This window comes from Microtus oregoni, unplaced genomic scaffold (genome assembly GCF_018167655.1).
Source record: "Microtus oregoni isolate MIOR12 unplaced genomic scaffold, Mior012 000026F_ref0000081, whole genome shotgun sequence".
NCBI lineage: Eukaryota > Metazoa > Chordata > Mammalia > Rodentia > Cricetidae > Microtus > Microtus oregoni.
The window spans coordinates 11,234,424-11,259,225 of NW_024543085.1; the positions used below are offsets into that span (position 1 = coordinate 11,234,424).

The window sequence follows — 24,802 nt, forward strand, 5'->3', positions numbered from 1 at the left end:
AAACTATGAAAGGAGATATGACAGAAAGGATGGGACTTGAAGTATGCATAGAAAATTTGCAGCACTCACCAGGAAGAGAAGTATAGCCATGCAGTCTAGGCAGAGGGTACACATACGTAGTGCTAAGAGAACTAATTTCATTTGTTCAGTTAGCAAGGGGATTTGGGGACAGTAAGGATGGCTGAGTTATTAGAGCAGTGAAATAAAAAAAAATCTGCACCAATTTCAACCAAGAGAAGTAATTTAATTACGCATCACAGGCAATTGTAAAGTCAGATATTGGAGGCACCACAGCCAAATCAAAATAATTTCATAACCTTTTACCCTTGTTGACCTCTTACTTTATTTTCTATCAGTTTGCAAGAATCGAATATAGTAGAAAAAGACTTGGGGAAGCTTTCATTAAAATTTTGCACAATGTATTGTCTTGCTTTCGAAAAACCAATGTCCTGTTTATCAATTTGAAAATATTAAAATGATATAAAATGAAAATCTTATACTTTTTAAATAGTTGTTTGTTTAATAAGGTTTCAGCAAACCACAAAAGAACAATTTATTGTAAAATACATGCACATGCAAAGGTAGGCGAGAAGCTTCATTAAAATTTAATTTATAATTTTAGAAGTTTGGTATATGTGATAGAAACATCATATTCATGACTAAATATGTTTTAAATGAGGAAAATTAAGTTGTGTTGACAATGTTTTTATTATAAAATTTCCAAAAAAAAATACAAAAGCAACCAATGGTTAATCAGAAATAAAATAGTAGCCTTTTTAGAAGTTCGTTTCAAAGATACACAGCCCCAGAGGTACCTGGCAAGCATAGCCTGCCATTTCACATCTTATATAGTTAAAATGGATCTTCTTCAGTTCTGCAGGAACTGATTAAGACAGGATAACACCAAAAGGAGGTCCTATTGTAAAATTCAATTTCCAGAAGCCCTCAATAGACATGTAAAAGAAAAGGCCTACTATCATAAAGGAGATCACTACCGACCACCTATAATTTTATGAGGCCTATTTTATTTATTTGGTGTTTATTTTATTCATATACAAAAGGAACCTTGATAATGTAAAAATGTTTTTAGCATGAAATAAAATTCATTTCTGCAAAAGAAAACATTTAAAATTCTCCATGAATACTATTGAAGAGAGACAAAATATCTTACTTATTTCCCTTTATTTTGTCTGGTTGCTTAAAATTTTTCCATTTAACCAGAATACTAGTATAAGATGAGGTATAAGAATTTCCTGTTTTTACAAAATATTGACAAATATTTAAATATAGATAAACATATAGTCCTTGGTAAACTTTCCTATTGACATATTAGACCTTCTCAGATATATGTTGTTCTATTAGCCTATCATTCCTCAATACTGAAGAGTAATATTATCTATGAATTCACTTAATCATGGCTGAGAATTCTATTGTGATACAGATAGCTCAGAGAAGTCAGATTTCTTAAAGAAGAGTTGCAGTTACTCCTTATACTTCCTAGACTTGTCAATTAATTTTCAGGGCTTCATGTCTAAGAGTGAGAAGTCCATCGTGATAAAGAATGATAACAATTATATCAAATTTCTTATTCAAAAAGAGAATGGGATAAAGTTCCTCACTGCTAATTACTCTGCCATGTCCTCATTATGCCTAAAGTCAGTGTTGGTGAGACATGAAGCACACAGTTATGCATTAAAAATGGCATTTACCAACATGGTCCATAACCAAACCCTTCTTAGCAGAGGCCACGAGTTCTTCTTGATACCCTCTCTTCTTACTCACCATAGCAAAGTGATCAAAAGAGACTACTGAGCTTTACCTCGCCACAACAATCACTTTACATGTTCTTGTGACTTTGTTTCAAGTTCCTCATACATAATGTTTGAAGAATCAGTTCAAATCAGCATTTAAAATCTTTTGACTCTTGTTCCTGTTTTATTAAAAATTCATGAGAATGGTTTGTGAGTTAATGTTACCAGAAATCAAATAAAATTGATAAAAGAAGTTGGATTGATCATTTCAGAGAAGAATTCCAGTTGGGGCACCTGTGCTCATAAAATAATAGTGTTCTTTACATTAAAGAGAAATGATATATTGACTAAAACTCTTAAAACTTAGACTTAAGAAACTCTCAGTCAAAAGACTCTGAAGGAATGCTAACTTTAACTCCAGCTTAGTCCTGACAACAAAATATGATGGCAACCATTTTAGAGATAATTTCTAAGGACTGCTTAAAGAAATTCCACTTGTATTTAATGGAAATGTGCTTCTGAAAAAAATAAATATTTGACCTACATTCTACTTCAGGATGTTTGCATTTGATCAACTAGAGAGTTGAAGCCAGGCAGTCATTTTCAAGAGGACTTAAGAATAGCATGCAATTGTAAGATTGAGAAATAATTGTGTACATAAAGAAAATTAAACAAATCTCTAAGTATCAGATAAAAGTCATTTAAAATATTTTTATTTTCTCATAAATGCATATTTCTAAGATGAAATGATATGTAAGTTTATCATTATAAGTAAAAATACCATTTAAAATTAAAGATTCCTTGAAAAAATTCTCATAAAAGATGACCATTTAAATAGGCTCTCTCTATGTGACATTTTTCATGCTCCAAGCAAGTGACAAATATATTATTTTGCTATATAAAGGGATCCATATATGTTCATTGTATCCAAGGACTGTCACAGAATAGAGCACACAGTGCCTTCTATATTACAATCATCCAACAATTGCTGAAATAAATTGTATATTTTTCTTGGCAGTATCATCATCAAAAATTCTATTATTTCACATTCTTACACATAATTACAGTGGTCCAGACCACTGCCATACTTAATGATTACTTATTTTCTAGTATGATTCCAGCTGTACCTATTTTTCCTGCTTTCAATTTTGAATCATCAGCTCACAACTTAAAGATCACATAATGAGGATCAGCCAAGACAAGGTGTTTCTTCTGTCCATGTACAGTAGGTATAATTCTTCTCCTCATTACTTGAAAATTAACAACTAAGTTAAAAGCAAAAGAACTATCATAAAGAGCAAACCATTCTATTATCTATTTTATTATTGCCATTTGAGGCTTTATGCTCTATAGCTGTGATTCTCAATCTTCCTTTTCTTGTGACCTTTAATACAGTTCCTCATGTTGTGGTGACCCCCAACCATAAAATTACTTTGTTGATACTTCGTAACTAACTTTGTTACTGTCATGAATCATAATGTAAGTATCTGACATGCAGGATATCTGCTTTGAAGCCCCAAATAAGTCACGACCTACGGGTTGAGAGCTTCTGCTCTATAGGTACAACATAGTCCAAACATGACGCTTACAAGTTTTAGTTTTCATGTCTGGACACTACTTAAAACTAAAATTGTTAACTCTGTTATAGTCTACCCTTCCAATTGAAAAATGTTGCTTAAAATGGGCTATCCACAAAATTTGTAGAGTTGCATGAAAATTTTCAATTTGATACAGAAGTATTGGTCAAATTTGTTTCATAAACACCCTGCTATTGTAGGTGTAAAGAGATACAAGGCTATGCATATGAAGTATAAAGTGAGTGTGCATAATACATGTTTCCATCTTAAGGTTTTATATTGTAACACATGTGGGCATGTTCTTGAAGGTATAAAATAGAAATTTCAGTATTTGATCTATAAATATGTGCTGATAAATGACACGCTGCTAAATGAAAATTTCATCGCTACTTCTAAGGGCTAAAAGAAAAAAAATTCTCTGCTATTGTCTGTGTTTTATCTATTTTTAAAAACCAGAGGGGGAAAGAAAGTGCTTTGAGGGAAAAAAATATCCAAAGCTTTACTGTGAAAGAAATGATTCCAAGAAATAGCACTTTAAGTAGCAAAGAGATATGAAGCATTGCGACTTCACAGCCTGCTAAGGAACAACAGCTGTACCTAATTTCAACTTGACGTGCTTCAGACCTCATATTCATATAGGTGTTTAATGATCCAAGCATAATGGTCCTATATAGAATAATTACTTATATGAAGGAGCTAACTTCATATGCATTCCTTTTTAAATTTTCCTTCAAGAGAAAAACTGCGCTCTTTGAACAATGAATAGTCTCTCTCACCAACCCAAGTGTTTGGGACTAAATAGCTTATCATTCAAGAGAATAGCTTATCATTCAAGAGAGAACAGTCATTATGTCAACCTCACTTCTTTTTGACTGACTCTCTTTGCCTTCCCCCTTCCCAGTATAAACAGTACAAGGAAAAAATGTAGAACGCCAAGCCAATCATTAAGTCATAGTAGTAGATAGTCACTAGAAATATCAGAAACAAAAGGAAATAAGGTATTTTAGAGTTGATGTATGCGGAGAGCAGAGACTCTGTAACCTGAGCTTGGACATTCTGGTCAGAAAGAGTAGCAGAAGCAGGGCTCTCTGACCCTTTGTCATCTGAATGGCTTTGTGACTTTTCAAAACACCTTACTTCTTCAATGTCAGACCTTGCCTCCTCCAGATTCTCAAGAGGTTCACTGATTAAAATCATTGGACCTTGGCATTTTTCCAAGCTTTTACCTTCTTTTTGTTGGACAATCCGACCTACATGTCTTTCTCTTCCTCTACCTGATTCCATTATTTCCAAACTATTGGAAACATCATCAGATTTAGACATGGCATGGCCCAGGATCTCACTTTCTGGATGGCAAGTATATTCTGATTTGGTAGGAAAGGACTGGAGTATTGTGCTTGTGACTGCTTTTTCTTCAGTAACTGGCCATCCAGAAGAGGGTTCTGAAGTTTTTGACTGGCTTTTGTAAACTTGAGGGCTGCTCTGGGAAGGGCTGACACTGTCAGAAATAAACACAGAATGAATAGCATCGAAGTCTGTTCTCCGTGATGATTCTTGAAGCAGCCCAAGACCTTTATTTTCCGGGAATATTGCTTTGTCTGTTGGTAACACTCCCAAATGTAAATCCAGGTTTGGCGTAGCTTTTTGATTGCCTGTAAGGACCTGTGAAGGTTCGTCTGTAGATGTTACAATTCCAATTCCACGTTGTTCCTTGTCAAGTGTCTTCCTAGGATTGCGTGGTGATGTGGTTGCCTCCTTCTCCATTTCATCTAAATATACATTACAAATAGCTGAATGGGATTCCTTTTCAAAATCATTGACATGGATTACACCTGCTGTATCTCCATGACAAAGGGTATAATGCGAATCATCCCCTCTGCCTTCATGTGGATCAAACGCTGTTTCTTTTACCTCGATGGGCCTGTCACTTTGTGCTGTCTCTTGAGGTAGCTTAGCAATTATTGCCTTTCCTCTAGCAGACATGCTTTCTGGAGTACTTTCTAACGTTGTCTTAATTATATAAGCTGTAAGTGCTTCTGCTTTCTCAGTAATACCATGATGAGCTGGAGAAGACAGTTCATAGCCCTCTGTCTCTTGGCAGGTAAACAATTGTTCTGCAGGGGGAGCTTTCAGACCTCTCATGTCGCCTCTTTTTTCCCACACATCTTTACACTCTGCTTGTTCTTTGATCTGCTTGGTTATATTTGTTTCAATCCCTCTTGTTTCTGGCTGACTTTCCAGAACATTCCAATTTTTTTCATGCTGTGTATTCATATGCTGATCTTCCTGACTACTAGCATCTGATTTTCCCCTTTCACCTTGAAAAAGATAATCATCCGTCAGAACATTGCCATTTCTTGGTGAACCAAGATGAGAAACTCTTGGTTCCAAATTGGTACCGTTGCCAGCTTCTCTCCAATTCCCTTTTCTCTTTGGCGAAGGATAGGGATCTACTGTCACTGTCCAGGGAGTAGTTGTAGTGTCTTTGCTTAGTAGAGTGGTTAATTCTTTGTTATTCTCTTTAGTCCCTTCAATGTGTATTTTGGGATGCCCCATTTGTCTATCTTGGTTCTGGAATATTGATTGAAAATTCGTGCTTTGACTTTCATTAACACCTAAGCATGTGTTCTGCTCCTCTGCAACACTGTCCTTGGTGTAAACATCTTTTGAAGATGTATTTGATTCTTCCAGATTTGTGGATGCCTCCAAATAGAAATCACTTCTTGAATATTTGTAATCTTTAATTCCAGTTTTCTTGACTTCTACTTCATTCTTTTGAAGACTGCCTGCCATTAGCTGGTCATAGGAGGAGTATACTGTTTGCATTTTGTCAGACCCGTGGGCTGGGTTGGCATTGTCATCGAGGACTTCCTTGCTGCAGAGGTTCAGTTGAGTTAATTCATCAGAGCTAACATCTTCCAGTGCTGGCCCAATTTCTCCCACATGTGAAGGAATCTCCTCTGAAGGTGTATGACCATATTCATTTCCTGGGGAATAGTTTTTGCTGTGATAGAAATCTTTCTTTAAGGGGATTTCTTCTGGTAAACTTGGAGACAAAGGCCTTCTGAACAAGTCAGTAGGAATTCCATGGTAACCTTGCTTCTCCTCGGACCCCTCAGTTCTATATGTGAAATTGATTGGATCTGTTGAAAATGTTTTCTTTTCATCCTGGGAAGATATCAGCCGTTGGTTTATCTTATGAAAAAAGAACAACAAAAATAAGGACAAAATAATCTTTTTAAATGTGTGAAAAGTGAACTAGATTTTATTAGCTCAAGTAATTATCGGATAGATTTCCTTGGTTCAATTCATTTGCGGATTTCACACAAACTCTGGAAGTTGCATGTTTGGGGCAAGATCTTTGTGGGATATGACTTGGGAATGAGATCAGTGGGAAGGGGGCCCAAATTAATCACTCTCCTTCTCAGCTTCCAAATATCACATTGTATTATTCAACCATTCTTGCTTGTCATTGCAGGTTTTCCTCACTTCGAATGTACACATTGATAGCTCCATGCTAATCAATTACAGAGCAGCTTCCTGAATGCCCCTTGCCACATTGATATGTGCTGTAGGTGCCCCCATTACAGTTTCTCTTATTAATATGTTTTCTGCAAAGCCTCTGCAAACTATTAATAGCAAAACGTCACTCAAAGAAAAGTGAGGGAGCTAATGTCTCTGCAAATTCTGTTTTAATGACCCTCTGCCAACTGGTACTCAAATGTATTTGAGCTCTTCAGTGATGCCAACTGTCAGGATTTAACAGTGAGATGCCTGTGTTTTTTTTTCCTCCTCATAACTGACATTTGCATGATCTCAATAATTATATGCAAATCTTACGTTTTCCCCTTCTTCTCACATAAGGCTCATGTTACTTGTCAACTGCACAGCTGTCTTATAAGCCAATGCCTGTGGGTTCCACAGATTTGGTTGTATTTCCATCTATTATGGAGCTTCATTGTTTTATGCAGTCACATCAGCATGGAGCAAATTAGCATCTAAATTACAGCTCCCTGTTCATTTATTGAGCGTACACTCTCAGTAACTTCTAAACAAACTTTTATATTTGAGGCCGCTCATGGTAATGAGGTGTATTGGTGAAGTATGTGATTTTCCAGGGGCCTTTCATTATATTCTGTGGTTTGAAAAAAAAAAAAACGGTGATGTTAACTTTCAGCTGGTAAGAATTTTCACAATGGGGTGACAACTTTGTAGGGCCTTAAAATCGAGCACAGTAAATTGCATACTTCAGTGGTGGGGTTGCCAAGTCGCTACCACAGAGGTGTAATGTGTGGGGAAAGAAAAGAGTTTTAGCTCTTTTGGGCTTCAGCACTGACACTTGAAGAGGCAAATGTCATTTTAATCTACGATGATTATGAATCCTTGTATCCCCATGCTGTGAGCTCCAACCGAATACAATAAGGATAAAAGAAATGTGCTATGTGACTCATTTACTTCTACCTCTCATTGTGTGTTCAGACTGTGAACTAAACCTGCTCCTCCAAATTTCAGAACAGATTTGATGTTCACCAAGTGTGTGGAATTTGTGCTAACAAATACTATATTAAATTGTAGAGTACTAATTTTTTTTTACCAGTTTTAAAATTATGAAGCACTGGTTATTTTCTTCTTTGGTAATTTAATATTTTACCACGATAATAAACTTCATGATTATTACCTGGACAGAAATAGTAAAGCTAAAGACTGACAATTGTAAGAATTATAGGCTTGTCCGTTGGATAGGGCCTTAACCATTTCCTATTCCAGTCCTCTTATTTTACAGATGAGTTTATGCTAAGTGTACACTCTTTACAAAGATTAGAAGTACACATCAGGCTAGTGCCCCTTGCCTCTAATTCCCACAAACTATTACTCAGAGCCAGTGGCAAAGAGATGGGAAATGAATGTCATTAATTTACCACACGCTGAAATCAAAGTGCCTTGTTGGTCTAGCTTGCTAGACATGCTAGGACAGAGACTAGGCTTTCACATTTGTAAATGATATTAGCTGAGGCCATTGAAAGGCAGGAATTGCAGCATCTTTGAAGCGTAAATAGATTCATCTCCTCTAATGCCGTGGCAACCTGAACACTTACCATCAAGTCTATTTCTTTTTCATTACGTTCATCATGCTCCCTGTTGATACCTTCTACATTTTGATGACTGGCTCCCAAGTCATCCTTGTCCTCAAGAGAACAAATGATTGTTGGGATGTAGGCATCTGAAAAGTTAATACGATTGGTTGTTAAGATTATTTTCATGGAAGGCTGTAACAAAAACAGATTTTGTTTCATTTTAAATAAATATTACCTGTGAACTTCAAATTTTCAAGCTTATTTTCTTCAGATGTTAGCAGTGATTCTTCTTTACTGCTAAAATTTAGAAAAACAGACATTTGTTCTGAAATTACATGTTTTGAAGTGTTCTATATAATGGAAAATTAGCAGTAAGACAAATAATGTTCATACAACCGTATAATTTTATATTATTGTATATAATTTTAAATAAAACTTAAGAACTTAAGTTTTTAATAAATCTTTTAGAAGGACACAGTAATAAATACTGATTCTAGAAAAACTTAAATAATCTATGCAAAGAAATATTTCTAAATAAAATTTTGTTGGGCTTACTAAATCATACCCAGAGTGAAACGATAAGCAAATGTGTACTGTAATTGTATTTTTTTAATCTTTCAAGTTGAGAGTATATATTTCCCTTTTGGTTTAATGACAACAGTTTATTAACTGATCTTCTATTATGTTATAAAATTATTTTCTAACATTTCAAAATTTATCTTTTATATCCTTTTTATCTTTCAATTTTATTGTTATAACAGTAACCCTCTATCTAGAAGAGAAAAATAAAATAAGCTCACTAAAACCTGAAAGGCAACTAAATTTATGCTCAAAAATTTCATGCATGAATTGCCAACTGGTAAATTTTAAAAAGGAGACTTCAGAGTGGGTATACCTTAACACATAACTTTCCTTTAAAATTGTTAAAATTACATTGCTTTTTCTAGTGTAATCTGCATTCTGTTTAAAAATGATAAGTGCTTTTCCCATCAAATGTGAGTGCGCAGATTAATAAGGTCATTAGAATTATATTTGTCTGTGATACTCAATATGAAAAATATAATTAGTGAAAATTACAGTTTATGTATAGCTACTCAGAGTAAATTTGGGTCCTTTAAACTCTTTCATTTTTAAAATATTTAATTTATTGTTATTATTACTGAGTACATCTGATGTTTGTGATGAGTTCACGTGCGCAATGGCACAAATGTGGCTGACAGAGAATAATTTTTGAAGTTGATTCTCATGTTTACATGGGTTCTGGGGATTGACCTCAGATCATCAGACTTGCAGACCCAGCACCTTACCCACTAAGTCTTCTCAATCTTCTTGGACAATTTCTTTCTCTCTCTTTCTCCTTCTTTCTTGCTTCCTTTCTTCATTTCTTTTCCCTCCCTCCCTCCTTCCCCCTCCCTCCCTCCCTCCCTTCGTCCCTCCCTCCCTCCTTCCCTCCTGTCTTTCTTTCTTTCTTTCTTTCTTTCTTTCTTTCTTTCTTTCTTGACTGAATATCTCCATGTATCCCTAACTGCCATAGAATGCTCTACGTAGACCAGGCTGGCCATGAATTCACAGAGAGTTCATGTCTGAGAGCTGACCTTGCCTCCCAAGTGCTGGGATTAAAGGCATCTACCACCATGTCCAACCTCCAATCCATTTTCCTTATACTAACTTATGTCAGTGAGTTTTCTGCAATAACAACCAACCAAACAAATAAAATAACAACAAACATAACAACAACAACAAGAAAGCTGAAAGTGTCAGTTGCAGATAAACTAATGTCTAGTCTGTTTGCACTGCAACTTTTGATACGAATACAGCATGGCTAATTTTATTTCTACCAACCATGTGAAATTTGTAAATTTGTTCATCCTAATTATGTAAGAAGGTAACTTAGTTTTGCATATATTTTTATTGTTTCATTTTAACTTTCCTGGAAATATGACAAAAAATGTCATGTTCTATGTACATAAAAATTCTTAGACTTTAGAATTTGAAGTACTGATGTAGAGTTAATATGAAAGTTACAGTGTTTAACAAGATCTGTAACTATACCACGATTTTATTTTTTGTGAAATTTGCCTACAAACCAAGATGTTTTTATTTTCTGTATATATAATATCTATCTCTTTTAAGAACATGTAAACCTGAGGCATATCCACCACCTCTCTCTCTTATAAGCTATCTAAGCCACTCTGGCAAAGCTCTATGAACCTTGGGGTAACGGAGGTGATATAAACATCCTCTTTGGGCTAAAAACCATGTAGGCTCTTGTAACTTTTACACTTTGATATAAGTTGTACGTCTCTGTGTTAATTGCTATCTAACTCCCAAAGAAGCTTTTCTGATGATAACTGAGAGACACACTGGTCTATGGGGATAGCAATAAGTTATCAGTGGGGAGTGACTTTAAAAGAACTGTTTAATGAACACAGCAGGGCAGCTGTACATATAAATGTGCAGGGATCATAATAACATGAACAAGATCTATGGAAACTCATGCCAGATAAAATCCCAGCATAAAGTGGGAGATGGGCATGAAGTCCAGCCTCAAGCAGAACAATTGTTGGCATTTGATAACTGCTGGGAAAAGAAGGGTCAGTCTTCTTTAATGGTTTACTCTGTGGAAAGTCAACCGCACTCCAGGCAAGGCCCTATAGCGAAGAGTAGCCAATCAACACAAAGCATTGTAGACATGAGTTTTCTAGAGGATAGATAGATATGATAGATAGATAGATAGATAGAGATAGATGATAGATAGATGATATAGATAGATAGATAGATAGATAGATAGATAGATAGATAGGAAGAGATAGATGATAGATAGATAGAGATAGATGACAGATAGATGATATAGATAGATAGATAGATAGATAGATAGATAGATAGATGATAGATAGATAGATAGATAGATAGATAGATAGATAGATGATATAGGTAGATAGATAGATAGATAGATAGATAGATAGATGAAAGATAGATAGATAGATGATACATAGATAGATAGATAGATAGATAGATAGATAGATAGATAGATAGATGATATAGATAGATAGATAGATAGATAGATAGATAGATGATAGATGGATGAAAGATAGATAGATAGATGATACATAGATAGATAGATAGATAGATAGATAGATAGATAGATAGATAGATAGGAAGAGAGAGTAAACATGAACTTGGGTGAATAGAGAAGTGGGACTGCTTCTGAGAGTAATTGGGGAGGAGGCTGAATATGATAAAAACACATTATATAAAATTCTAAAAAAACTAATAAATATATTTAAAAAGAATGTGTAAACTATTAAAACAATATTCAAACCGGGCGGTGGTGGCGCACGCCTTTAATCCCAGCACTCGGGAGGCAGAGGCAGGCGGATCTCTGTGAGTTCGAGGCCAGCCTGGTCTACAAGAGCTAGTTCCAGGACAGGAACCAAAAGCTACGGAAAAACCCTGTCTCGAAAAATCAAAAAAAAAAGATTTCTTTCCCGAAAAGTCTAAAGACAACTAACATGATTCCACATAATTATCAAAAAAGACAAGACTATCAAATAGTTTTACCCAAAAGAAATCGAGCTTTTCAGGATTATAGTTACTACAAGTAAAGCAATTTATGAGGAAGGAATCAGTACATGTGATGACCAAAATCTGTCCTTGTTTTGCATAGAGATAATGCATTATTTAAAAGGATTAAACAGTTCAGTCCTCATTTGTGATAATGGCTTGCTTTTAGCCATATATGATAGGCTATGTGTAAACAAAGCACTACTCTTAAATTTGAAATAATACTTATATGACCAAATCAATGTAAGTAGTTTAATTAAACAGGCTTACAGTTTGTGCACAGATGGAGACTCTGTTGGTTATTGACAGCAGACTCTGCTACATCAGTACGTCTGACTATGGCATAAGTAAAGTTGTTTCTAGCTCTCAGGTCTCTTTTGTGTCTGGAGAACTTTTTAGTCAGAAGATTTTTCTTCCTTTCTTTTCCTTTTATTTTTTTTTATTCCTGGTGATTGACATGCTGCCTGATGCAGTCTAATGACAAGAGGTGTTGTTGAATAAATGCCCAACCCACTTTCTACCTTCCCTTTTAGTATCTCTCTCTTGCCAGCATTTTAATAACACCATTTCTTCTTTACACAAAATTTACTCAGAGAAGAACAGCATATGTTTATCTGTTTATCTTCTAAGGATTATATTATTACCACTTCCAAAGTTTAGAATTCCGGGGTCACATTATTAAATGTAATTGTTTTAATTTATTTTTTTTAATTTTAAAATTTGTTTGAAGCTAATCTAGGAACTTTAGAGCAATGGTTTATTTCCAGTAAATTTTGAGACATTTGATATAGTCAACCATATTTTTTAATCTGGAGGGGTAATTCATTCTTCTACAGATATTTTTGATATGTATGATCAACTATAACAAACACTGAGAAATCAAAGACTAGAAGTATTTAAACTCTTATCCCAGGCAAGCAATGAAATGATAGGAATATATAAACCAACACAATATAGTAGTTGCAATGAGTTGTTAATGTTATAATAAATAATGGGCTATATAAGCTACTGCCTTTGAGAGGAAAGAGTTAAAATAGTAATTCAGGAGAGTAGGGAAATTTTTCAAAGATTCATTTCAAGTTTACTAAGAAATAAGAAGTTTCTGAATTCAGAAGAATAATTAAAAACATAAAGAGTGGTAAAAGAAAAATAGCTCAAAAGAAGATGTATCCAAGAGCAGTAAGATTGTCAGAAAGTTTGGATTGGGTTTAAAGGCAGAAAGGCAAAGATGAAACTGGAGTTAGTTTAAGCCAGACTTTGAAAAGGGTTACTCTATGTTACTGTATTACAGGATACTTGTTCACACTATGAGTCCAGAGGTTCCATTGTTTCGTGGAGGAATCTGCTTCTAGCTGTAGTGTTGCTCAGCCCCAGCATACACCCTTACCAAAAGCTTTCTGCATGAATATTGTAAACAGCATTTTAAAAATTAATCATAGTTCTGGAGGCAGAGGAAGCAACTGGATGATAGGAAATAGTCATAGAGAGTGGGAGAAGGTCAGGAGGACAGATAGAGATGTACAGGAAGTAGAAGAGAGGGATAACTGCTTGGAGGAACTTTTGTTTTAGAAGGTATAAGAGAAAGCTCTCTTTCTGGGATGATTAAAGAGGAAGCTGTTGGATACCTTCTCTGCCTGTCTAATCTAACAGGCGTTAGCTCAGTATCTGGGGAGATGTAGTTAAAAACAATATCACTGTATAATCAGAATGTGGCTAAATAAATTCCATAGATATTCTTATGTTTTCTTTTCTGTTTGTTTATTTTTTATAACTAGTGGACTCTGGCCAGGGGTATAAAATGGGAGATAGTCATGATAAGTTTATTTTATATCCCTTAGCAAAGTTTATTTAACTTATATAGGATTTAGATCTGAAAGGGACTTTATACTAAGGCAGTATGATCTACCTTTCTTATAGGGGAAATAAAGTTTCAATTCTACAATGTTGGCAAAATTAGAAAAAAAATAACTAATAACCAAATTAGAGTTCCTTCTGTCCTGGTCTCCATATAGGGATTCTTCTTGGAGAATTAAAACATTTGGAAAAAGTACTAACCTGATGGAGGAAGGTCATTGGCTAATAAAGGCACTGCCCTGGCCCATTTTATTGGTTAGAGGATAGGTGGGAGGAGAAAACAGGACAGAACACTGGGAGGAAGAGGAAGTGAGGTCAGAGTCTCGACAGCTTTCCTCTCAGGAGCACACGCCTTAGAGAGACGCCATGCCCTGCTCCCGGGCAGACACACGCCATGAAGCAAGCCACCAGGTTAGACATGCTGAACCTTTCCCGGTAAGACCGGTGCTCACCGATTATTAGAGATGGGTTGATCAGGATAACAGAATTAGCCAGTAAGGACTAGGGCTAAAGGGCCAAGCAGTGATTAAATTAGTACAGTGTCTGTGTAATTATTTTGGGCATAAGCTAGCCGGGCAGGCGGCTGGGGGTGCTGAGAACGCAGCCCTGCCGCCCCTATTACTTCACTAACCCTACCATTCCAAGTGTTTATCCATTACTAAACTTCTACTTAGTCATTGCTAACCATGTCACTTTTAATTAACCATGTCACTTCAAACAAGACACATTCATCTAGATATTTAGCTTTCCTTCATAAGACCACTGAGTGTCTTACAGAGTGATTATTTGATACACTTTCTAACCCAAGGACTTTTAATACAGTTATTATCACTGATATTATTACTAATGATGAGAGCATTCACATACTGATCAATTTTATAGCATAGCAGTTGACTGCCAGTTCCCTTTTTGCTAGAAATTTTCTGTTCTTATTTTCTAGTGCATTTTCTCATAAATTCATCACCTTCTTGTAGGACCAAAACTTGCAGTCCATGGCAGTATAGTCTCTTAAACTTTAAAAATAACCTCTCTTTATCACTAGTCCATATTCCAAAAAAAAAAAAAACCTCATCAGACATTCTAAACAAACAACTTTTATTTAAACAAAACTCTTCAAAATTGGTCTGCCTGGGTGCAAGTTTCCACCTTCCTTCACTACTCTACTGAGAACTCAATCTGAGAAAGTCACCACCAAATTATTTATTCTAGAGATTTGGCAGCAGCTCTTCTTCCATTCTTGGGCGTATGGTTTGTTTTTACCAATGCCAAAGCATGGCAGATTTAGGATCGTTAATAATCTAGTTTTTCCTAAACTCCTATAATGTGCCACAATGTCATATACGTTCCTTAACATATTTGAGAACCTTCTATAAGACTTGTTCAATAAAATCAAAATCTGATGTGTTGGAGGTAACAGGGTGAGTGGCAGGAACCAAAAAAAAAAAAGTCATTCAAAAGGGATTAAAGTGTTTATAAAAGCAAAAGACCATTTACTAAAAGAGTCATGGGTGTTGAATGTGCTCTGAAGTGCACAAAATAGTCCCTCCTCATCACCTCTCATTTCATGCTAAAAAGTAAATTCTACATTACTCTAGATCACCATTTATGTTTAAAGCTTGTGGTTTCATTTATGTCCTTTATGCATGTCTTCCCGAATACTTTTTTCCTTTAAGATATGATATTCCTATGTAGGACAAAACAAGGCCTTGATCCTCCTGCCTCTGCCCCCAAAGTGCTTAGACTACTAGTACAGGCTGCACCACAAACAGTTCATAAGTGGTCTTTTAAATAAAAAAAAATGTGAACCTTTTTCAGCATATCTTTAAACCTGTTGTAAAACTACATATATCAACATAAGTCTTACATAGATATGGACAAACATGATAAAAATTCACTTGGTTTAAAAAAAATCAGGTAATATTTCTTCCCATTAAGCTGTATCCCTAGTAGTTGGCTTTATAGAATTTAGATGGTTTATATGCATTTGTTATTGGAAAAGGAGAGAGAGCAAAGCCTGTGCTTGAAGAGAGATAACATTCATAGTGCACCAGCTATCCTACTGTGTTTTCCTGTGGTATCATAATACCATCATTTTTTTTCTTGATCAGGAATAAAACTGAGAACAGAGGAGATACTAGTTCAAAGAAATAACTGTGATAAATGTCGCATAGCAAACAGACCTGTCTAAAGAGAATAGAAAGCAAGGTGTTTTCAGAGGGGGTTTAAGATGGAATGATGCATTAAGATCAGTTTTCTGATGATAACACCAGAGTTCAAAACACAAATCATACTTCTATACTACTGACAGTCACCCAGAAGAGTAACGCTTAGTCTAGAGGAAAACATGAGAATGTTAAAATTGGTTCTGGATTCTTCTTTATTTGTTAAGTCTCCAGACTAACATCCAGCATGATGCACTTTTTGCATATTTTTTGGTCTTACGGTTTTTCATTTGCTTGTTTTGATTTGTTTCTTTTGTTGGCTTTAAGACAGACAGGGGGAGAGAAAGGGAGAGAGAGAGAGTATGAAGTTGGGTAGATAATGAAGTTAGGAGGTTCTGGGAGGATTTTGGGGAAGGACAGTAATGTGATCAAATACATCACATGTAATTTTTAAAAAATAAAACAATAGAAGCAACTATTAATTTAAAATTGTAATATAACCAGTTCAAGCAAAACTACAGATCACAGAATTATGACCTACATAATTTTTTATTCTCTACTTTGTATAGTGGAATAATGTATCCCATATTATTTTATACATATTGGAAGTTTGCTTATATTTACCAGCAATCAAGGTAAACAAGTGTATTAGAGAACACTGAAAACAGAAACTAACGTCCTACTTTAGTATACAATCAAAAGTTATGGAGAAAAAAATCACAATCTGGTTACATGAATTATATGAACTGCTCAGGCACTGGAAGAAGTAAGAACAACCTGTTAGACAACATCACAGTTATTTTTTTGAAAGTTGAATTACTGTCCTTATAATTCCTAGCTGGCCTAAGCAGCACTTAATTCCTTTCAACAGGCTGAATTTTCTTGCTTTCCATCCTTTAAATTACTTTAATTAATTAAGTGTGTGTGTGTGTGTGTGTGTGTGTGTGTGTGTGTGTGTACATTGTGCCTTCAGAGACATCAAAGGCAACCTACATGAGTTAGTTGTGGTTTCTAGGCATTGAATTCAGGTTGACAGGACTGGTGGCAGACATATTACCTGCTGAGTCATTGCTCTTGGTTTTCAACCATTTAAGTCCCTTTAAATAAAATTAGGATATTCTGCTTCATGAGCCCAATAAGTTATTTTTTATTTAGAGAATATTGAATCACTATATTCTAAAATATTTCTTATATCAATATGTTTTATATATTACAACACTGTGTTTCACCATGATTCTTCAATTTAAAAGCATTGATGCTTTATCTTTTTGATTAAGAATAGTTTCAGTAGCAAAGAAAGAAGCAACTTAAAGTCACCCTTCCATGAGGTAATCCTTGGTAGGTATTTTATTTTATTTTTCAGAGATTCATTTTTTTCTACCAAGAAAAATTACAGGTTTGAATCTGTTTGGCCATGTCAGTGTTGTGGGTGCTGTTTTTTCCTAGTTGCTCCCCACAGCAGAAAAGACATTTTACCTTTTATTATTCTGTCATGGAATCAAGCATCACACACTGACGGAAGTGATGTGCACTTTTCAAGGCACTGACTGATGAGGGTCTAGTACATCATTAAGTAGATTCTTGGAAGTTGAGATGTGGACAAAAAAACATTGTAGATTGCTTGGGAATGTGGTGTAATTACAAGCAGAATTCATGAATTTTAAGTAGAAGACTATAGATGAACCTGGCTTAAGGGACTTCTCTGCTACTACCTGCCAATTATATTTTATGGAGAGAAATGTAAATGTCTTTAGGTGATGGATACTAGAACAACTGAAGAATGTATATCAGCAAGTTATCTGTGAAAAAAAGTGTCTCAAACTTACTGCCCTAAGGTCCTTACTTTATCTAAATTCTTAAAAGACATAATTACACCCATACAGCAGATAGATGTCAAGAGACTCGTGACTGTCCAACTGAAATCCTCACTGTCTCCAATCTCTGACTGTCCAATCTTCAACATCCCCACAGACTGATTTTTCAGATATTCCTTTCAAATTTTTCAAAATGTTGCTGTGTTTTTTTCTGAATTAATATATTTCAACTATTATTTTCTTAAAAATTATGTCAAATTTTGTTATATAAAAACTAACTTTAACAGAGTTAAACTTGCTGAGTGAGCCATGTCAGTACACATTTTTAAGAAGTAAAAATTCTGTAAATATGCTGTTTTCCCTAGTAAAGTCTGTAGTGTTCACACTCATCATGTAAATTATTTAATTTCTTAAATACAAAGGTTTAGGAACTGAGAAATTGCTCAGTGGGCAACGTACTCACATGGTACATGAGTTCAGCCAGTTCAAGGGTAACTGACATCTCAGTTCTGAGGAAGCACAGACATAACTGTCCTGGAAATTGATAGCTCTTATTCAATTGGTGAGATCCAAGGCAAATGAGAAACCCTGCCTCAAAAGGTGGAGAGGCACTTAAGGAAAATACCTGGTGTTGATTATCATCCATTCCTATATACATGCTCATTAAATCCTCTCTATTTATGCACATATATGTGTGTATATGTATCTATCAGTCATATATATATATATATAACAGTCATATATATATATATATATATATATATATATATATATATATATATATAACTGATTTACAGGCTGTGGTCCAGTTAGTTCAATGGTTGTTTAACAAAGAAAAGTCCAAGAACCCAGTAATTGCTCAGTCCACTAGACTGGATGTCTCAGCTGGCATTCTGGAATCCTGAAGATGTAGGCTCTAATGCCAGTGAAGAAATGTATTTGCCACATAAAAACAGAGCTTTTTCTTTCCATGTCCTTTATATAGGCTGCCAACAGAAAGTGTATCATCCCACCTTCACAGACCTGGATTAAAAGTAGGTCTTTTAAAATTCAAATGACTTAAGAAAAAGTACCCCACAGGTATACCCAACCACTTGGATTTTAGTTCATCTCAGATGTAGTCAAGTTGAGAACAGAGAATAGATCTCATTCTGAGGCTGCAGGTGTGAGGCTAGAGCACCAACTCGCCATCCCACAACTGAGACTGCAATAACCCTCCCTTATCTAGAAGAAAAGTGAAATGGTTCATTATTCAATAAAAGTATGAGAAGAACTGTTGCTTGGTGCTTTTGTTTTTTATTTCCTTTGGGTGTTTTATCTGCAGGTAAGTTTGCCTGTATGTATGACTCGAATGTATAAGAGAGCCTGTCTCAACAAGTCATGTGTAGGGGCGTTTAAGAAATATGCCTTATGTTGGCCTGTGTCCCCATACACCACCCTCAGACTATTTGTTTTCCTGATGCCCTTAGAAGCTAGAGGAGGGTTTCAGATCCAAGAGTTATGGACTTTCATTAACTGTTATGATGATGTTGCAAAATTAACCAGGATTTTCTGGAAGAAGAGCTGGTACTCTTAACCTCTGAGAAATCTCTCCAGCCCCAATTCTTCAGTCCTTTTATGGTACAACATAGACATAGTGCTTGATTTAAAGAATCAACTAGTATCCTTAATATAATCGTTAGAATTAACAGAAAATAAAGTGTCCGAAGCAATTTAGAAATGTTAAGGTATTAGGAATATTGTTATTTTACTTTTAATTAAATGTTGAATTTAAATGTTATGAAGTCATTCTTTCAGAGCATGGGATGTCCAGCCTCTTATTAAATCAACTAGGTCTAGTATTTATTATATATTTTAAAGTTATTTCTATTTTCAACCATTGTTTTAGTTTAAATAAGCATTTAGTGGAATGTATGTTATGAAGTCTGTTTGAATTCAGTTCCCTATTTAAGTAATTCCATTTTGCAATCATACTTTCAAAGTAGCTCTTCTACTTGCACTAACCATCAGAAATTAATATAACAAGAAAGCCAGGAGCCCAGTGAATTAGCCTAGACAGTTCATCTTAACATCCAAAGACAGTCTCATTTCCCAAACTTGGTTTGTATTTCATGGCATTAGCAAACTTTTTAGCAGCCCTGGTTGGGTCTTAAGGCACTATTTCTAAATTTAATGCTTTTGTGAACTTAAGTCACACATTAAAATTATCTTAATGGGCCTTTTTGTCAATTCTTCACAATAGTATTACAAAAGGAAGGGGAGAGAAGATACATTTAAAAAGCAAATGAAAAAGAACTCAATGGGAGCCTATTTAGGCTACCTGTTGATGAGCCTGTTAGAGAGTCATTAATATGCGGATCATTGACATGATAGACCATAATGACTCCTCCAGGGACATATCAGTCTATTGTGTCAGAAACTAGTTAGGGATTCATTAATGTGAAGACTCTTGACTTCTTAATATGCAAATCATCGATGCAAAGCAATGAGGCATACCTCTCAAATGTCCATATTTTGTGTTACATATTTTCTCTGCCATCCCCTCACCCACACTTTCTGTGAACTGCGTTTCCCCCTTCAATCTTCGGTGACAGATTTCCTCACAAACGATTCTGTGCTCCAGTGGAACCCACCAGTTCATATTCAAACACCTCCTCCCCTTCACTCCTTGCTTCTTTGATTTAAGCCGGGTTTAAAAATGTACAAACCACTTGAAGCATTTTGACTAAATCAGTCAAAATTTAGTATAAAATATGATTTCATATTTTTCTCCAGTGTCTAATTGGATTTTTGCTCACAACAGAGCAAACTGAAAAAAGCATTCTTAAAAAGCCATGGGCTTCAGGATTGTGTAGTGTAAGCAGCCGTTGCATAATTTGTAGTGGGAGCAGGTCGGGGAAATAGAGTGGAGTATGGTAAGAGCAAGAGAGCAGACAATAGCTCAAGGAGGTATGCAAGAAAGAAGATGCAAACTACTCACATAAGAGTAAGGATCCACACTAAGGTGCAGCCCTGAACAAAGGAATCAATATAAAGCACATGGTGTCCAGTGCACAGCAAGCAAACCCTAACTAATATTATTGTTTTGGCATTTTGTATATATGCAAATATAATACAGTTATACCGATATCCAAACAGTATGGAAAATGTCAGAGAAGACAAGTTGATCAGGCTTTGAACTAATAGACTTCTACCATGGGCACCAAGTACATAGCGCTGTGATAACAGTGTCTGTGGAAGCCATGGAAAGGCATTGAGCTGTCCTTTGGAGGTCTTTCACACACTCTTCATCTGAGACCTTACATGTTGCCCATATTCATTTTCTTGCTACTTTACAATATAGTACAAACTTTTAAAATAGAAAAGAATGTGGGTTAATGAATGCGTGGAAGAAAAGCAATATACTTTGTTACTATTTTCTGTTAAATTGTAGGAAAAACAGACAGACCCATAGTTTTTTAATTTAAAAATGCCTTAACCTCTTATTCTGTATCCACAGAAATCTATAATAATCTATAATAAAATATACCATGAAACACAAAATCAGTCATAAAAATTTTAAATTAGGTTCTCTATCTTGAATAGATTTTACATCAGTTTTATTTTACTAAAACTGCTTAGGTAGAAAGTAATATTATTTTAACATAAGTAATATTTATTAGAACAAATTATTACCAACAGAAAATTATATTTTATATTCTGGTTGGCATTCATTTCAATGCTAAAAGCCATTAACATTGCTTGTCCTGCTAAGGTTTCAGACTGGAATATACAAATGCAGATTTAGCGTTTATATATCTAGACATGTGGATTCAAGGGAAGAACTCTGAATCAAGGACCTCCCAGGTCAAACACTGATATATTATCATCGCTGACAACATATGACTTTAGGGAAGGTCAGAAGTTCATAGTGTGAAGATAGGTCACTGAACTCAAATTTTAGGCACCACTCTGAACATAGTAATATTCATCACAGTAAAGGAAGCTGAGGCAAAACAGGGATGGAATATCACAATAACAATCTGATGCTCAGGAAATCAGATTGGAATGCTAATGAAACTTGAACCACTCACTGAAATTGTTGTGTTAATAAGAGAGCTTTGTTTTCCTGAGATGGAATTATGTTAACAAAGATCTGAGCTATACACTTTGAGTACTGCAGTACACAAATTTATTGTCATCAGTGTAACGAATTCTGCAAGTGGTTTTGAAAGAATTCAATACTTCTGCCGTAAGTTCACAATAATTCTAGATAAAATTCAACACATATTCATTAAAAGAAAATTTGACTTGTATTAGACATTAAGCTTAAAATTGAGCCACAAGACCAGGCCGACAGGAAAGCTACTATGGCGTCATGAAGCTTCGAATCTAATGAGAGACAAACAGACATTAGTACTTCAAAATCCCCTTTAGGGCTAGGTGAGAGAGCTCAGCAGATCAGAACGCCTGCTGTGCAAACCTGATGACTTGAGTTCAAGTCTTTAGAAACCAAAAGATTCTGGTTTTATCTGCACACCATAGCAGCTCCAGCACTGTGAAGACAGCAGCAGGACTCAGGGGCTTATTGGAAGCCTGACTAGCTCTAGATTTAAAAAAAATCCCTGTGTCGAGGAAACAAGGCAGAGAGTGACAGGTTAGGACATCTGAGGCTCTCCTTGGGACTCCATACATGCACATGTGCCTATACAACACACAGATCTCCCTTGTACAGGAGGTAATGCGCATGTGCGCATGGCTGCACAGGCAGACAGACATACACACACATGCATGACTGAGGTAACAATCATGAAGCAGCTCAAACAGCAATAATAACCATGGAATTGCAGCACATCTGGGGAACTAAGATAGCCAAGCAAGGGTTTCCTACAGGAAACATTTCATCTGAAATCTGAAGGTCACTGTGATTCTGCAGATGAACCAGCCTGGCAGTAGGCTATGCCGGGGAAGCCCAGGAACAAGATGGTAGGAAAGACTTTATGGATCTCCTCTTCCTAGGTTAAGACAAATACCAATACAGTATATGACATCTTAAGGACACAACCCAGGTTAATCCCACTTCCCCTAAAAGCCCCTATTTTCATGGATCTCACCTTTCACCTACAATTTTTTGAAGGAGTAGGAGATATCTAAACCTACAGGAAGGCAGAATTCCAGATCTACTATGGTCAGTTGAAGACATAGCTAATTGGAACTTACATAGCTGATACTTGGTGACTTTGCACTTTTGTTGTAGGAAATCCTACAGTCAATAGCCTTTAAGTTACCCGCCCACTCAGGTGTGGCCTCTTATACTATTTATGCTTATGTAAATCGTGCATCTGGCCTCTTTTCCGGCTCTGGGATCCAGTTGCTGTTCTCCATTCCAGCAGAGGATACTGACTTGTGAGTCCACCCCTAAATAAATAACCCCCCATTATTCTCAATTCTGAGCTACTGTGGGATTTCTATTAAGGGTCCTTCACACTTTTCTGAGTACTCAGATGCTCTTTGGTATCTACCTAACATTTTGTTCTCTAAACTTGGCTAGCATTTTCCTTCTTGTCAAGTTATCTCACTGATTCAAATCTTCTTTAATGCCTCAGTGTATTAAAACAAACAAGCATGCAAGCAAAGAAAAAAGAAAGAAAGAAAGAAACAACACTCCCTAGAATCTCCTTTTACTTTTAAATAGAAATTAACTTTATCAAGCTAAGCAATGCTCCCTTTTCCCTAAAAGAAACTAACTACTTTCTTTTCCAACCTGCTGCACAGACAAACATCTTTGATAAATACAGTTTGTCTTCTGCATTTCTAAGTCTTACAAACCATAGTGCTGCTACTACGCATGCATACAAATTGCTCATGTGACATTTTTCCAAAGTTCCATTTCATTTGGATTTCTAATTTGTCAAAGGTTAAACAGCCTTATTCATTTTCAGATATTACAACTAATAACAGATTTAGGATATTTTTTAAATTAGAAATCAATAGTATTTCTATCTTTTGTTTACACTCTGTTCAGTCTTGCACATACCAGAATCATGTGGAAAGCTTTAAAAATTTCTTTGTGCCTAGAACTTGTCCCAATCCCATTAACTCGGAGTCTTCAGCAGAATCAGAGTATGGATGTCTTAATGTTTTCTTTCCTTTGTGTAGCTAGCTTTGAGAATCACTGGTTAGCAGTACTCTATACTAGCTTTTATGGTATCAAGGTGTGACTAGGATGATATTAAACACTACATTAAAAAATCCTTTGTTATTGAGGATTTTTGTAGGGATGGGCATGAAGGAGGGGGTCAAACATAACCATATGCACTAGGGTTGATTCAAATTGTCGATATATTCTATTTCTGCTATAAGTATATCTATAAAACATTAATTTTAATATATCATAAGAATCACAGACCTAGAGAGACTAGTTAACAGGATGGACTCAGATTTTCCTGGGAAGGAAAAATAAAAGAAATTTTATGGGTTGATTGGGGATGGGTGTGGATGGAAATATGAGGGATCAGGTGGGAGGATGGGAGGAGAGTACTGAAAGAGACTATTGGAAAGGGGGAAACACTTCAGGGTCAGAATAGAAAGCTGGTGTAAAGGAAACTTGAATCTACAAGGATGACTCTAACTAAAACTCCTAGAAAGAGGGAATACATAGCATAAATTGACCATCTGCTGTGATCAGTAGAGGGACTGGGATACCAACCCAGCCACATAACCTTCAACCTAAAGTCTGCACTGTTTATGGGATATACTGGGATAAGGATGGCACAAAGATTTGAGGCCATCCAATGGCTAGTCCAGCCTGAGACCTATGCCATGAGAATAAAGCCGCTTCTGATACTGCCTGGAGTGCCAGAATCCAAAGGCTGGAAGGCCCAAAGACCTAAGAAAAAATGTCAATATGTAATGACGCCTAACAATATTCTGCTAAACTCATAGATTGGTGCCCAGCTCAACAGTCATTAGAGAAGCTTCATCCAGCATCATCTTCATCTGATGGAAACAGATGGAGACCCATGG

The 24,802-nt window shown here is 35.7% G+C and overlaps 1 protein-coding gene across 1 annotated transcript in view; it reads right to left on the reverse strand.

Annotated features, from left to right (window-relative positions):
- Nucleotides 1-242: 242 nt before the first annotated feature.
- The window catches only part of Ppp1r3a (protein phosphatase 1 regulatory subunit 3A), a 42,491-nt gene continuing 17,931 nt past the window's right edge, over nt 243-24,802 (reverse strand). The window contains exons 2-4 of the mRNA XM_041675602.1: nt 8,639-8,697; nt 8,425-8,549; nt 243-6,523 (exon numbers count right to left, since the gene is read on the reverse strand). Coding sequence (XP_041531536.1) covers nt 4,187-6,523; nt 8,425-8,549; nt 8,639-8,697 — 2,521 coding nt within the window. The 3' untranslated portion in view covers nt 243-4,186. The remainder of the gene's footprint in view (nt 6,524-8,424; nt 8,550-8,638; nt 8,698-24,802) is intronic.